Source organism: Grampus griseus (genome assembly GCF_964374135.1).
Source record: "Grampus griseus genome assembly, chromosome: 15".
NCBI lineage: Eukaryota > Metazoa > Chordata > Mammalia > Artiodactyla > Delphinidae > Grampus > Grampus griseus.
The window spans coordinates 6372665-6385533 of record NC_139009.1 but is presented as its reverse complement, the minus strand read 5'-3'; the positions used below and the strand labels follow the sequence as shown (position 1 = coordinate 6385533).

General features: G+C 46.4%; 1 protein-coding gene across 2 annotated transcripts; it reads left to right on the top strand.

The window, feature by feature from the left end:
* The first annotated feature begins 39 nt into the window (after positions 1 to 39).
* Positions 40 to 12851, top strand: ITGB1BP1 (integrin subunit beta 1 binding protein 1). Of its 2 annotated transcripts, XM_082672198.1 has the most exons (8): positions 40 to 175; positions 3775 to 3885; positions 4810 to 4914; positions 7321 to 7399; positions 8692 to 8828; positions 10989 to 11081; positions 11638 to 11787; positions 12273 to 12851. In XM_082672198.1, exons 3-8 carry the CDS (start codon positions 4843 to 4845, stop codon positions 12342 to 12344), a joined length of 603 nt encoding a protein of 200 aa, XP_082528324.1. In that variant the 5' UTR covers positions 40 to 175; positions 3775 to 3885; positions 4810 to 4842; the 3' UTR covers positions 12345 to 12851. The 2 variants fall into 2 exon arrangements, with proteins under 2 accessions (XP_082528324.1, XP_082528323.1); XM_082672197.1 differs by lacking the exon at positions 3775 to 3885 and having other exon boundaries at positions 12273 to 12848.
* Positions 12852 to 12869: the final 18 nt, after the last annotated feature.

Genomic DNA, 12869 nt, shown 5'->3' with positions numbered 1-12869 from the left:
TCCGGGCACCGGGGGCGGGGTCAGGGCTGCGCCTGCGCGAGGCTTCGGAGGCGAGGCCCGGCGGGCGGTGCCACGGGCCTCGAAAAGCGGGCGCTGGCTTTTGACACGGAGTGGCTGCCGCGGCTCGGGCTGCCTAGGCTGTGGGTGTCTGACCCCGACCGCAGTCGGCGTTGAGGTGAGAGCCCGGCCCTCGCCGCGCTTGGGCTGAGCCTGGCCGGGAACGCGGGTCCCGAGGGCGGCTCCGGTGGGGAGGCTCGCGGCGGGGCGGATGGGTGGGGCCGCGGGGGCCACGGTCTCCACCGGGACCCGCCTTCCCTGGGTGGGGGACCCAGGCCCCGAGGCGGCGCGGGGCCGGCGGCGGGAGCCGAGGAGCGGGCCCGGGCCTGCGGGAGGAGACAGTGCCCCGGTGCCAATTCCTGTCTGGGGTGGGACTGCAGCTCCGGTGACGACGGGTGTGGCGTGTGGCGTGTGTCTGGGTCCGGTCGGAAGGGTGATGGAGTGAGAGCATCCGCGGGGCTGCTCCCCACGTTCCTCATGTCAGGCTCTGATTTGAGGGGCGATGGAGACCGTTCACTTTTTGTGCGGGATCCTGTTGGTTCCTCCACGCGTCGTGGCTGTTTCCCCGCAGCGCGGGTCCGGGGTTGCGTCTGTTTTGTTTACTGTCACCGGCACGTGGCAGGCGCTCCCGACAGGAGCTGGGCGGGGTGTGGAAAGAGCTTTGGAGCCAACTCTACCAAGGTTCCAAACTTGGCCCCATGGTGGCCTTGGGCAAGCTGCTTCATCAACTTTGCACTTTGGCTGCCTCATTGGAAAGGGGCTGTAATACTGCAACCTTGCTGGTCAGTGGAGAGGGTCAGAGGTATACACAGATGGCATAAGGGTGTGTGTGTATGTGAGTGTATAAAACATATCACCTGGCACTGGGTGGCAGATGGTAGGTGCTCAGGACGTGGGAATTGTCATCTGGATGTTATCTCACAAGAAGGTTCTCCGGTTCATTAAGCATGGCCTCTGCCAGGCTGTAGCAGGCATCGGATATACAGAGCTGACCTAGCCCTGGTCTTTGATGAGCTCACAGTTCTGAGTGAGATAGTTACGAGTAGACAGTAGCTAACTAATGCTGAGATCAGGGTATAAACTCAAGCTGTGGAAGACCCATCCCGTTGCCCAACCTGAGGCTTTCTAGAAGAGAAGCCGGAACTGAGTCTTGGAAGGTGACTGGTTAGCCAAATAAATAGAAGGTGGAAGAGCATTCTAAGCAGAGGGAATGGCAGGAGCAAAGTGTGGAAACAGGGAGCTGAGTGCATGCTGAGAACCGCAAGCCAGTTTGCATGCATTCCTTACAGATTAATTGAGTGTGAAACTGGTTGTGGACGATGAGACTAGGGGTCCACACGAGCCCGGTCATGGAGGACCTTGCGTGTCCTGGCAAAGAGCCTGACTTCAGTCTCTAACTTTGAGGAGGCAACAAAAGATTTGAAGCAGGTTAAGTGGCATCTGACTTGAGTTTTAAAGAAATCATTTCAGCTGGAGCTTGATGACAGAATTGAAGCGGCAAGGAGTCCAGCTGGGACTGATACCGACCAGGGTTCTTGGCCTTCCCAATCAGTAGAAATGGATAAGAGGCCAGTCCAGAAATTCAGGCAGGGCTTGAGTGGGGCTCCTGCAGCTGCAGGAGGGGAGCGAAAACAAGTAACAGGTTCCCTTGCTCGCTCCTCCCCGCCAAAAGGGGCCAGAGCGGTGGGAGGCGGGCGAGCTCGTTCCTTACATGGGGTGAGGGTAGGGGTGTGTCCAGGGGTGGGGCAGAGGGGCGGCTGAGGTGTTTTGCCCACCCCCTGGCGGTGTTGAGCGCAGGGGGCACGCGCAGGACCCTGCTTTGGCTCTCTGCTCTTCAGAAGTGGTAGTTGGGGTTTTTTTGGTCTTTTTGTGTTTTGTTGTCCAGAATTTGCCCCAACTGCACGTGCATGCACGCAGTTATTTTTAGTTCCTTTATAGTTTCTTTGTATCTGTTACTCAGAAGACGTTTGTCCACTTGCAGTCACTGCAGCAGTGTTCCAGGTCCCAGTCTGTCTCAGGACAAGGTCCCTCACCCTTGAAATATCTCCTGATGGCTTGTGAATTCCTTACATTGTATTCCAGACTTTGTGCATTTTTATGGGTTAAGGGTCCATTGCTTTCATCACATAATGAAAAAGTGTTTCTGTATAGCCATAGTCTAGGATGATGCAGGCCCTGTTTAGAGACATGGATGAGGGAACTCTTCAGGTGGGATAATCAGTGCATCTTGGACTTGGCTGGATGTGAGGGCTGGAGGACAGAGAGGAGTCGGTGATTTCCTGGTTTCTACCAGAAATAATGGAATTTATTGAAAGGGAGAGGAGAGGGGCTGCTGTGGAGGGGAAGAGGATGGGCTCTGGTTTGGCCTTTTGGCCTTTGATGAGTCTGTGGAACACCCAAGTGACAGTATCTTCGGTCTCATTTTTATGCACGAATAATTTAGAGACAAGAATGACTTGCTTAATTAAGAACATGCATCAAAATAGTGGCAGATATCAAAGGTTTTTGTAAATGCATTTCCCCTTCAGCTCCTAGATTGATGATGGAAAGAAAGTCTTAAGGAGTTGCAAAGCCCTTATTAAGTAGTGATTTTCGAATCGTTCTAGTATTCCAGGGATTTGAAGAGATGCTTCAGGATTTCATAACAATACTATCAAATTTTAAAAAATCATATTTAAAATTGTTATTTCTATATATATATAGTACTTATATGTACTTAAAATATAATGTGCTTAAATATGCTATACACTGACCTTCTAGCCCATCAATTATGGTATGTTATGCTGCCAGGTTAACCCAGTTCTGTGCACACCTTGAGGCCCTCTTGCCTTCTCTTTCTAACCGAGAAGTATCCTGTGATGGCAGGGCTATCGTTTGCAACGAATTATCCACGGAAGCCTTCTAAGTAGGCCCCCTCTTTTTACTCTTGTCCTGTGCAACTAGTTCCCTACCCAGCAGCCAGTCATCTTTCTAAAACAGAAATCTGATCGTATCACCTGACTGCTTTTTTAAAACCTTCTGAGTCTTCCTGTGAAACCCAGAACAAAACCCCAGCTCTCGCTGTGGCCTGCAAGGTCTCCTGTGGCTCTTTCCCTCCTGTCACCCTCCCTCCTCCTCCTATTCTTAGTCATATTGGCCTCTCACCGGTCTGTGCTCAGAAGGACGTCCACTCTCGGAGCTTCTCCTCCACGTTCACGGCTGCCCCCTCCTTCCCTCAGGGCTTAACTCTCGCTTCCTCAGAACATCTTTTTCTGTCTAAAATCGTCCCCCCTTCTTTTGATCACTATCTCCTTAAGTTGCTTTAGTTCCCCTCGTAGCAATTATTGTTTCCAAATAATGTGTTTTATATTTGGTTTCCCTGTTGGTCTGTCTACTCCCTCTAAAAATGAGCTCCCTGAGGTCAGGGGCTTTTTCTGTCTTATTCACTGGTGTATCCCCAGCACCTGGTAGGTGCTCACTGGCTACTCAGGAACGAATGAATGAATCACATGTTCTCGTTACTCCACAAATGAAGCAGAGATATAGAAATAAGTTGGCTGATGGGGCTGATTAAAAAGCTTGGGCTCAGGAGTCGAGTTTTGGGTCAGTGGCCTAAGGTCAGATGCTAGTGAGTGGATTTGGCGGGGGTGGCCCTCCAGATTCAATGGGAGAAACTGTGTGTTGGAGAGGGGCATGCATTGACCACCCCGTGATTTACTCATTCTTTTCCTTCATCAGGTCCCTTGTTTTTCTGACAAGAATTCACCATGTCGGAATGAAAGGACGCTATCTGTGCAGACTGCTGTCTGTTGAACGTTTGAAGACGATAAGATAGTGTTCGATTCTGTAGTGAGCAGGTTCTCTTGTTCCCTCTGTAGAACCAACCTTTAGGAAACATTTGTTAGGTTCTTGTATTCATAAATCCTCCTGAAAGATGGGTGACAGTTCCCTTGTCTACAGAATGCAGATTCTAACCTGTCTTCTGTAAGCCCCCTGATGGGGGGCCTAGAGCTCCAGCAGAGACCCTCAGAGAACATCTGTGTCACCAGGTTGCTGTGAGGATAAATTGAGACAGTGTGTTTGGAAGTACTTGAACTATGAAACATTATGCAGGCTAGTTCGTAATTTTCCAAGTATAATATATGTGCTCCTATGAAATGTGCAAGGAGAAATCGAAAATTTAAAAAAAGAGATACATAAGCCTGGCTCTGGGAAACTTAAGGTCACCTCCTTCCCTGGCCTTACTGGAACGAGATGAGAGGTAGCACCTGGCAAGGTTTTCATGTCAGCCTTTACTTAAAGATAGTTGGAGACTTCAAGAAAAATGCACATTTCCGAGATGTGTCAGCGCCTTCAGTTCTTAGCCCTGCCATTCACAGAACAGGAACCGGAGACAGTGACGTGGTTGATAAACTGATATGTCACATATTTTACTAACGTCTTGAGTTGGTTAAAGGGAAGGCAGGCACTTGAATATATTGAGAACTAGATGTTACTTCTGAACAGTGCTTTTCACACCTCCAGAGATGCCAAGAAGGTTCCTACCTTTTTGGTTTATTGGGTTAGAATCTTGTGATTCAAAAAGAGAATAAGAATGAAAAAGAATAATACCCACATTTTGTGGTCAACGGAAAATATTTATGTTTCAAGTAAAAGGAATACGCCGTGGAACTGGGAGGAATTGATGGTTTTTATTTATTTTTATTCCTATTACGTGTAAAGGGATTTAAAGTTGCTTTTCTCAATGTACCTAACCAACGCTTGTTCTTCCAGGGGGCGTGCCTCTGGATCGAGCTATGGTGGAAGATGTTCCGGAAAGGGAAGAAGCGACACAGCAGTAGCAGCTCCCAGAGTAGTGAAATCAGTACTAAGAGCAAGGTAGGGGTGATGGCGTGGAGGCCGCAGTCGTTAAGTGGTGAGAATTTTGTTTCTTCTAACCGATGCTGCGTGAAGGGTACTAACCCCGGCAGACCTGCTGATGTTCTTCAAACTAGAGGTTTTTCACATTCATTTTTTTGCACTCGACACGCATTGTGCGCTTGATTTAATTTTATTTTGTTTTGGTAGATTTTCTGGAGTTCTTAACTCCGCTAACCTGGAGGGATCGGGACTTCCGAACGGTCTCATTGAAACGCTGATTTTTAAATTGTTTATATGACAGGAATTGCAGGCACTCAGGGAGCTGGATGTCTTGAATTCTAGGGCTTGAGGTGTGTGTGCAAATTATAATTCTGTTTAGTCACGGTGAGTTAGTTGGATAGTGAGGAAAATGCCCTGGTGTGAGTGTGTGGGACCCTTCGAGTCCCAAGTCCTGGTCCACTGGGTCCGCTAGACTAGGACTAGAGAGCCTGTTTAAGTCATTCTCCACCCTTGTGAGCTCTCGGTGCCCAGTGCCAGGACTGGGTGAGGCAGGAGAGGAGCCCTCGGCCCACACGCACGGGTGCCCACCTCCGGGGTGCCTCTCACCAGCCTGTGGGCAGCGCCCTGGGTGACGACGGCCACGCCCAGGGACGGACACACGCACCACTGCCCTTCGGGAGTTTCCAGCAGGCAAGGGCAGCGGTGTTGTCACTGAGCTGTCAGCACGTAGCCAAAAGCACCAAAACCTGACCTTTTAGCAGTCCTGTGCAGTCTTAAATGGGAAAACTGACCGTTTTCCTGTCAGGTTTCGGAACTCCTGCAGCTAGCTGAGACCCACCCGCTGTTACCTAAGTGTGAGGACCTCAGCCTGGGAATCAGGCCCAGCTTCCTGTTTTCTAGATCAGAAAGTGGATAAAGGGAGACGTGCTGACCTGCGGCTCGCAGAGTAGGACCAGAGCGCGGTTTCTGATTCCTGAAGGACCTGCTGCCCTGGGCAGGTGGCGGAGGCAGGGCCAGAGAGGTGCAGGAGGGCCGCAGGCCCAGAGGGAGGTCTTACCCCGAGTGATGGCGAGCCTCGTTCGGTTCCTAAGCAGGGTGCTGGGACTCAGATTTGTGTGCCAGGATGATGTAAGCGTCTGCCGTTACGATTCGGAACCTCAGAAAACTAGGCCAGTTTCTCCCTTCCTGTTCTTCTGTTCTGAGGGTTGTTAGGTTCTGACAACCTGGTTGCTTTTCCCGTGCGGAGGGGTAATTTGAAGCACAGAACCTCACTCTGTCACACGCTTCCCAGAAGCCAGCCTGACTTCGTAACGGCATCTTAATTCCAACTCCCCTTCCGTCACCCTTTGAGTAGTTAGGTTTTTTTCCGATTTGTCAGAACCACACATGATGTTGAACTTCCGTGTGCATACGGCTCTGCTCTTAGTTTACATTCCAAGAAGTGCTGTTATTAAGAAAGGGAAGCAGTAAGGCTTGATACATTTTTGCATTCACCTTGATTCACTTCTTAAACATCGAAAATTTTGAGTGTACTTTTAAAATTTAATTTTGATTTGAAGTGTAAAAAAGTGATTTTTTTTCTTTTTTGGCCGAGCTGTGCAGCTTGTGGGATCTTAGTACCCCAACCAGGGATTGAATCTGGGCCCCGTCAGTGAGAGTGCCAAGTTCAAACCACTGGACCACCAGAGAATTCCCAATAAGTGATTTGTTTAATCAGAAGTTTTTACTGTTATTTCTAAAAAATGAGAGTATGATGCTGTAGAACAAACTATATTAACATGTATGATTCATTAAATTTTGCTTAACAGGTTTGTTGGTTTTTCTTTGTAATTCACATTGCAGTTATGCTGTGGTCCACCAGTCGGCCTGTGTTTACCTGTTGTAGGCCAGGTAGTAGCTGGAGTCATTGCAGATGCTGGGGTGAGAATTAGGAGACGTAGATTAGAGATCTAGGGTATTTACTAGATGTAACCTTGGGTAAATCACTTCACCTCTCTGTGTCTCTCCACTCATTTACTAAACAGGATAATATTAACTCCCTGCCTGCTTTCTGCACAGGGTTCTTTTGGGGTTCTTTGGAAATATTACAAAAGCAAGGTGTAGGTTTTCACATATGACATAAATATCAGGTATCTTACAAAGAGATACAGGTAGTGGCTCTCATTTAAACTGGGAGTGTTGACCTCACGTTTATCCAATATTGTGTGATGGCAAGAGCAGTTGGGACTGTCTGCTTTTCTGGAAGTTTGCTAAGGAATTTGTCTTTAGAAAAATCTGTCAAGTCGATCTACCTGAATAATTGACCTGATTTTATATGTGTTAATTCAACTATAATAAGTCATTTGAACGTTTGGTAGAGAACTTGAGAGAAGATAGTGCTTCTAATTGCGTTTACGGTTTTTCTGTTGTTTTGTTATTTGTCAGTCTGTAGACTCCAGCCTTGGGGGGCTCTCGCGATCCAGCACCGTGGCGAGCCTCGATACCGATTCCACCAAGAGCTCAGGTACGGAGGGCGGATCATTTTGGCGAAGGCTGCTAACTGACGCTTGTGCAGTTCTGCCAGAGTAGCACAGGGAGTCCTTGAGTATTTGGGGTTTTCTTCCTCTGCTCTGCCAGAAATGGTCCAAGATCTGGTGGAACGCAGGTTGGGGTGGCGGGTGGGTGGTGAAAGCCGCTGCCTTGGAGGAAACTGCTCTTAATGGTCGTGGAGCAAAAACTTGTGGAAAACTTCGTGGTGACAGTTTAGAAGTGTCAAAATAGCTTTGTAAGAAATGGGCTGGCCGATTGTGAATTATTTCGGAATTACATTCTTCGTGGGGGTAAGACAACGTCCTGCTGATTAAAAAAAGTTAACATCAGGAGCATGTGGTAACGAGGGGAGCATCTGTCATAGGCCCTTGAAAACATTTATGCAGCCCCCCAAAAGGAGCAGCTCTTCAGAAATCAAAAGGTGGTTTTTGACCCACCTGCTAGCCGGTGTGTAATTGGAAACCTACTACATTCATTTTCTTGTATAAAATCCTTCCCCTTTTCCTTTCGGGATCATAGGCGACTCTATCCATAAAAGGTGGTAGGAGTGGGAGAGAAGATGTAAAAGGGAGAATAGTAGCATAAGGTCTATTGTCTTTACTTCCAGATGCTTTAAAACATTAAAAATGTGGGCATCTTTTTATTACATAAACATAATCTAAAAGTGACCACAGGGTATTCCTTTACTATTGCAGACGTTGTAAAATCCTTTGTGGTACTTTTGTACTGGCTGGATTTTACGGCACACACAGTTCTTCACCTATTACCATCTGTTTTGTAAGGGACTTCCTGTCTGGCATTATTCCATCTACATTGAAAAAAAAATTTTCTGGTCTTTTCTGACTGAATGGGAGAGGTAGATCAGGTTTCCTGAATCAGGAAAGAAAGCTAAAAGTGAAAGGTAAAAAGGGAGAAGAAACCAAAAAATAATTAAATGTCATATGCATTACAAAGGTACTCAATCATTGTCAAATTGACAATTTAGTTCTCTTCTTTTTGAAGAAGAAATGAAGCATAGTAATAATTTATTCCTTTTGAGATTTTTATATATTCAGTACATTGTGAGTCACTGAGGAAAAGGTTAGTGAAATTTTTAATTCTTTCCCATGACATCAAAAAGTTTGCATTTAAAATTTTTAAATTTTTATTAAAGGTTAACTTCTGATGACACTGTCTATTTCCTGCCTGGGGAGAGGTTGAGGATACCCTGTAATGCAACTATTTCTTTTGAAGTCTTACTCTTACAATTTTTCTTTTCACCTTTAGGACAAAGCAACAGTAATTCAGACACCTGTGCAGAATTTCGAATAAAATACGTTGGTGCCATTGAGAAACTGAAACTCTCCGAGGGAAAAAGTCTCGAAGGGCCACTAGACCTGATAAATTATATAGATGTCGCCCAGGTAAAAAAAAAAAGTTCAATTTTCTCAGATTCCAGAGTGAACTCATGGCTTTGGAGAAAGACAACACTCTTCCAGGTCTCCTCACTGCTTCTCCTGAAGCCACGCTTTTATCACTGTTAGTTGTTACTGAGCGCTGGGGTCAGAGGAGGTACAGGGCACCTTGGATACCGAGTCGAAGAGGAGCACAGGGACACAGTCCCTTCCTTCACACAGTGCTTTTCACTTTTTCTGGGGCTGACTGAAAAAGTCCCCTTGTTTAAATGGGGGAGCCGAGGGCTTCCCTGGTGGCGCAGTGGTTGAGAGTCCGCCTGCCGATGCAGGGGACACGGGTTCGTGCCCCGGTCCGGGAAGATCCCACATGCCGCGGAGCGGCTGGGCCCATGAGCCATGGCCGCTGAGCCTGTGCGTCCGGAGCCTGTGCGTCCGGAGCCTGTGCTCCGCAATGGGAGAGGCCACAACAGTGAGAGGCCCGTGCACCACACACAAAAAATATAATAAAAAAATGGGGAGCCGAGTACGGTGGCTGGGTACACACCACAAGCTTATCTCTAAAAGTCTGGCAAGTCTTACTGTATCTCCGTTGAACTAGGTTCAGCTCTTTGAATAATCTAATTCATAGTGGTGTTGACCTACCATATCTATTTATTCATACCCTGTTTCCAACAAGAACTGAGGTAAGTTTCAAAAATATATCCTGGTCAAGAAGATAAAAAAATAAATCACCACGAAGGAAAATTTAATGTGAACATTAAGACAAATCAAGGTGTGAGGTTTGCGCCTAAAGTATTGTAAGGTCCGTACCCTTGCCAGAGTTGGGAGTGGATGAGCCAGAAGACTTAATACTGTCAACAGTTAGTAACTTGCTTCCCAAGTTTCTAGAAGATGGAATTGCTTGTCTTTGTTTTCATTAACAAAGGGATATTACTGCAATGGAAAGAGTCCCTTATCAATTTATAGCGTGCTGGTTACTATTAAGAGTATATAGTCTCTTAACTCATGGAGATGGGATCCTTAAATATACTGTTTCATATCCTCATGAAAGTGAAGGAAGTCTCCGGTGTCTCAGGGGAAATCAGCTGATCTAATCTGCCATTTAACAGACAACTGTTGGTAGTCTGGGCAAACACAATTATCCCAGCCTTTAGTTTGAAATATAAAGTCATTCCAACGTGCAAGCAACAACTAATCTAAGTAAAGTATTCTACTGAAAGATTGCTAATAATGTTTTCTCCCAAAAGTACACTAGGCATTTCATTCTGACAAGGACTGCTCAATTTCTCACATCACTGCAGAAATGGGGCTTATCAGAATTCTATTATTGACGATAGCGTTGCTATTAGCCCATCTGTTGATTCTTGGAATTGATTTAACCTGCTGTGAGAAATGATTGGCAAGAGTTTACTCTTGCATGTGAGGACCCAAGAATTAAGGCAGGTGGACATGGCTCGTTTACCATCATCTCTTTAGTGCAGGCAAATGGTTCCACAGAAACACTGACCGTATGGAATATCTGCTGATTGCCAGCAACATCATATTTATTTTAGAGAAGGCAAGTTAGGCTACTTAACAGATAGAACTGGACCATCTGCTAGGGAAACCATCAGGCATCGTGTGCTGTTTTACTTGTTCTGAATAGCTCAAAATACTGACTGATATTTTTGAGAGCCGAGTAACCATTCTTCAAGCAGCGTTTACTTGTCCAAAGCCCTGGGGCGCTGGGAATACCAGACATACCCAACACCCGGCTAAGATGTAAAGCGGCTGAGAAGAATGGCTCTTGCTGCATGTTACCTGTCACTTAATGTGCTGACATGAGTATAAACTTTGAGTAAAGGCCCTTCATTTTTCTAATGTTTCTAATGTAAGTATTTATTTAAGCCTCGCTGGGATCTGTGAGGAGTATCAGTTTGTAACTGGGGTTAACAGTAAGCATGGGGTACATGGATCTGAGTTTTGGTCAAATTTGCAGACTGTAAAACAGGTCGGGGGGATACTTCTTCTGCCTCTTTGGAGAGAAATTCCTGCTGGGCTGTTGTATGCCCCACATTCTTTAAAGGGTTTGGGTTTATGATGGCCAGATGCTAAAATTGACCAATCAGAATTAGGAATGAAACATAATTTTTTAAAATGTATATTATGTAATTTATTTTTACTTTAAAGCAAGATGGAAAGTTGCCTTTTGTTCCTCTGGAGGAAGAATTTATTATGGGAGTTTCCAAGTATGGCATAAAAGTATCCACGTCAGATCAGTATGTAAGTAATTTAATTAAGGGGGAAAATGTGTTTTAGGTGTTGGGGAGTTCAGGCTGGGAAGGGCCCTCTTGTAGTTAGGTCTGCTTCTGTTTGCAGAGTGGTTGGCTTGTAAACATTTCTGGCACCTGGCCTTAAAAGTGACCAATTTCCTAGGGTAAATGAATAGGGGCTTTTGCTTCTGTGTGTGTAGGGCCCAAGCCAATCCCCTCCCCTCCCCTCCCCCGGCTGGTCCCCTAATGCATTTTCAGCTTAGGACCCCATGCCGATTCAGAGCAGGCATCAGCTTGGAAGCTGGGCATAGAGGACGGGATCGTGAACTTAGATCATCTCACTCCGTCTTCCTAGAACTTAAGTAGGAAGGTATGATCCTAAAGGCAAATTGGCCCATAACTGAGCCAATAACTGGGTGAAAAATCTGTGAAACTACCTTCTGCCCGATCCATGGATGGATATGCTCAGTTTAAAACCTCATGATAAATTCTGCACAGGAAAATGCATTTTAAGAATGGAGAAGCATGTAAAATAGCACGGTCTTTCTTCTCCCTGATTCCTGCAGGATGTTTTGCATCGGCATGCTCTATATTTAATCATCCGGATGGTGTGTTATGATGATGGTCTGGGGGCAGGAAAAAGCTTATTGGCTCTGAAGACCACAGATGCGAGCAACGAAGAATACAACCTGTGGGTTTACCAGTGCCACAGCCTGGTGAGGTTTTCAGTCTCCTTGGTTATTAGTCTAATAATTCATCAAACAAAGTGGCAAAACCAGAGACTGTTTAGTCTTTTCAAAGGCTGAAGAGATGCTCTCTGCCATGTGCCTAGCAAACACCTGGCATAACAGGAGAAATCAGTATATCAATCAGGCCCCAGGTCAGCCGGGCCAGACCTCCTGCAGGTTGTTTGTTAGGCCAGCAGATGTAAAGCTGGTGAGGGAAAGCGGTGTGTCCTCCAGGGCAGAGCCACGCCTTTCCATACCTTGTTCTGACTCGTGAGGGTCCCTCCCGAAGGCCACGGGGTCCTGTGTTACCGCGTGCACTTCCTGAGGGGCGGAGGAACACGGTGACCCCGGCAGGCCGTGTCTGGGGCTTTCCAAAACTGGTGATGTGTAGGTTTAGGAGAGGCGTTAGGAGGGTCGCGTTTACTTCGGGAAGCGATTTATGAACTCTTACTGTATCTTTTCACTTAACGTAGGAACAAGCACAAGCAATCTGCAAAGTTTTATCCACTGCATTTGACTCTGTGTTGACATCTGAGAAACCCTGAATTCTGCAGTCAAGGGGAAGCAGACTTCACGTGCAAGTTCCGCTGTTTTCTCAATAGTTCTGTTTTCACTCTGCGGTGGTGTTGAACTATTCTGGAAACATGAGCGATCCTTGGCTCTGGATTTTCTGAAGAAACGCAATGTATAAAATACCAGTCGTTTGTTTTTCTATTAAAATGTATCTTATTTAACAGTGAGTTAACGCTCAGTGAAGTTACCTACCTACTGGGACTAAAAAAGCAACGTCATTTGTCGCTTTTAAACACAAATAAGCTTAATAACCTTTACGTGTCGCAGAAGTGCCCTCGGTGATGAATGAACATGGAGAACTTTCTGAGGACGACCAAGGCCGTGTATCCTGCAGCACCGGCAGGTGACACTGCCAACTCAAGTCACAAAGAGGAAAACTTGAAAAGTGTACTGTCAGGATGACATGCTGGTAACCCGCAATAATCATCTTCAGGGTAATTAGAAGTAATAAAACCTTCAAAGATTACTGCTCACGTTAAAAGTCACACACTGTAAAG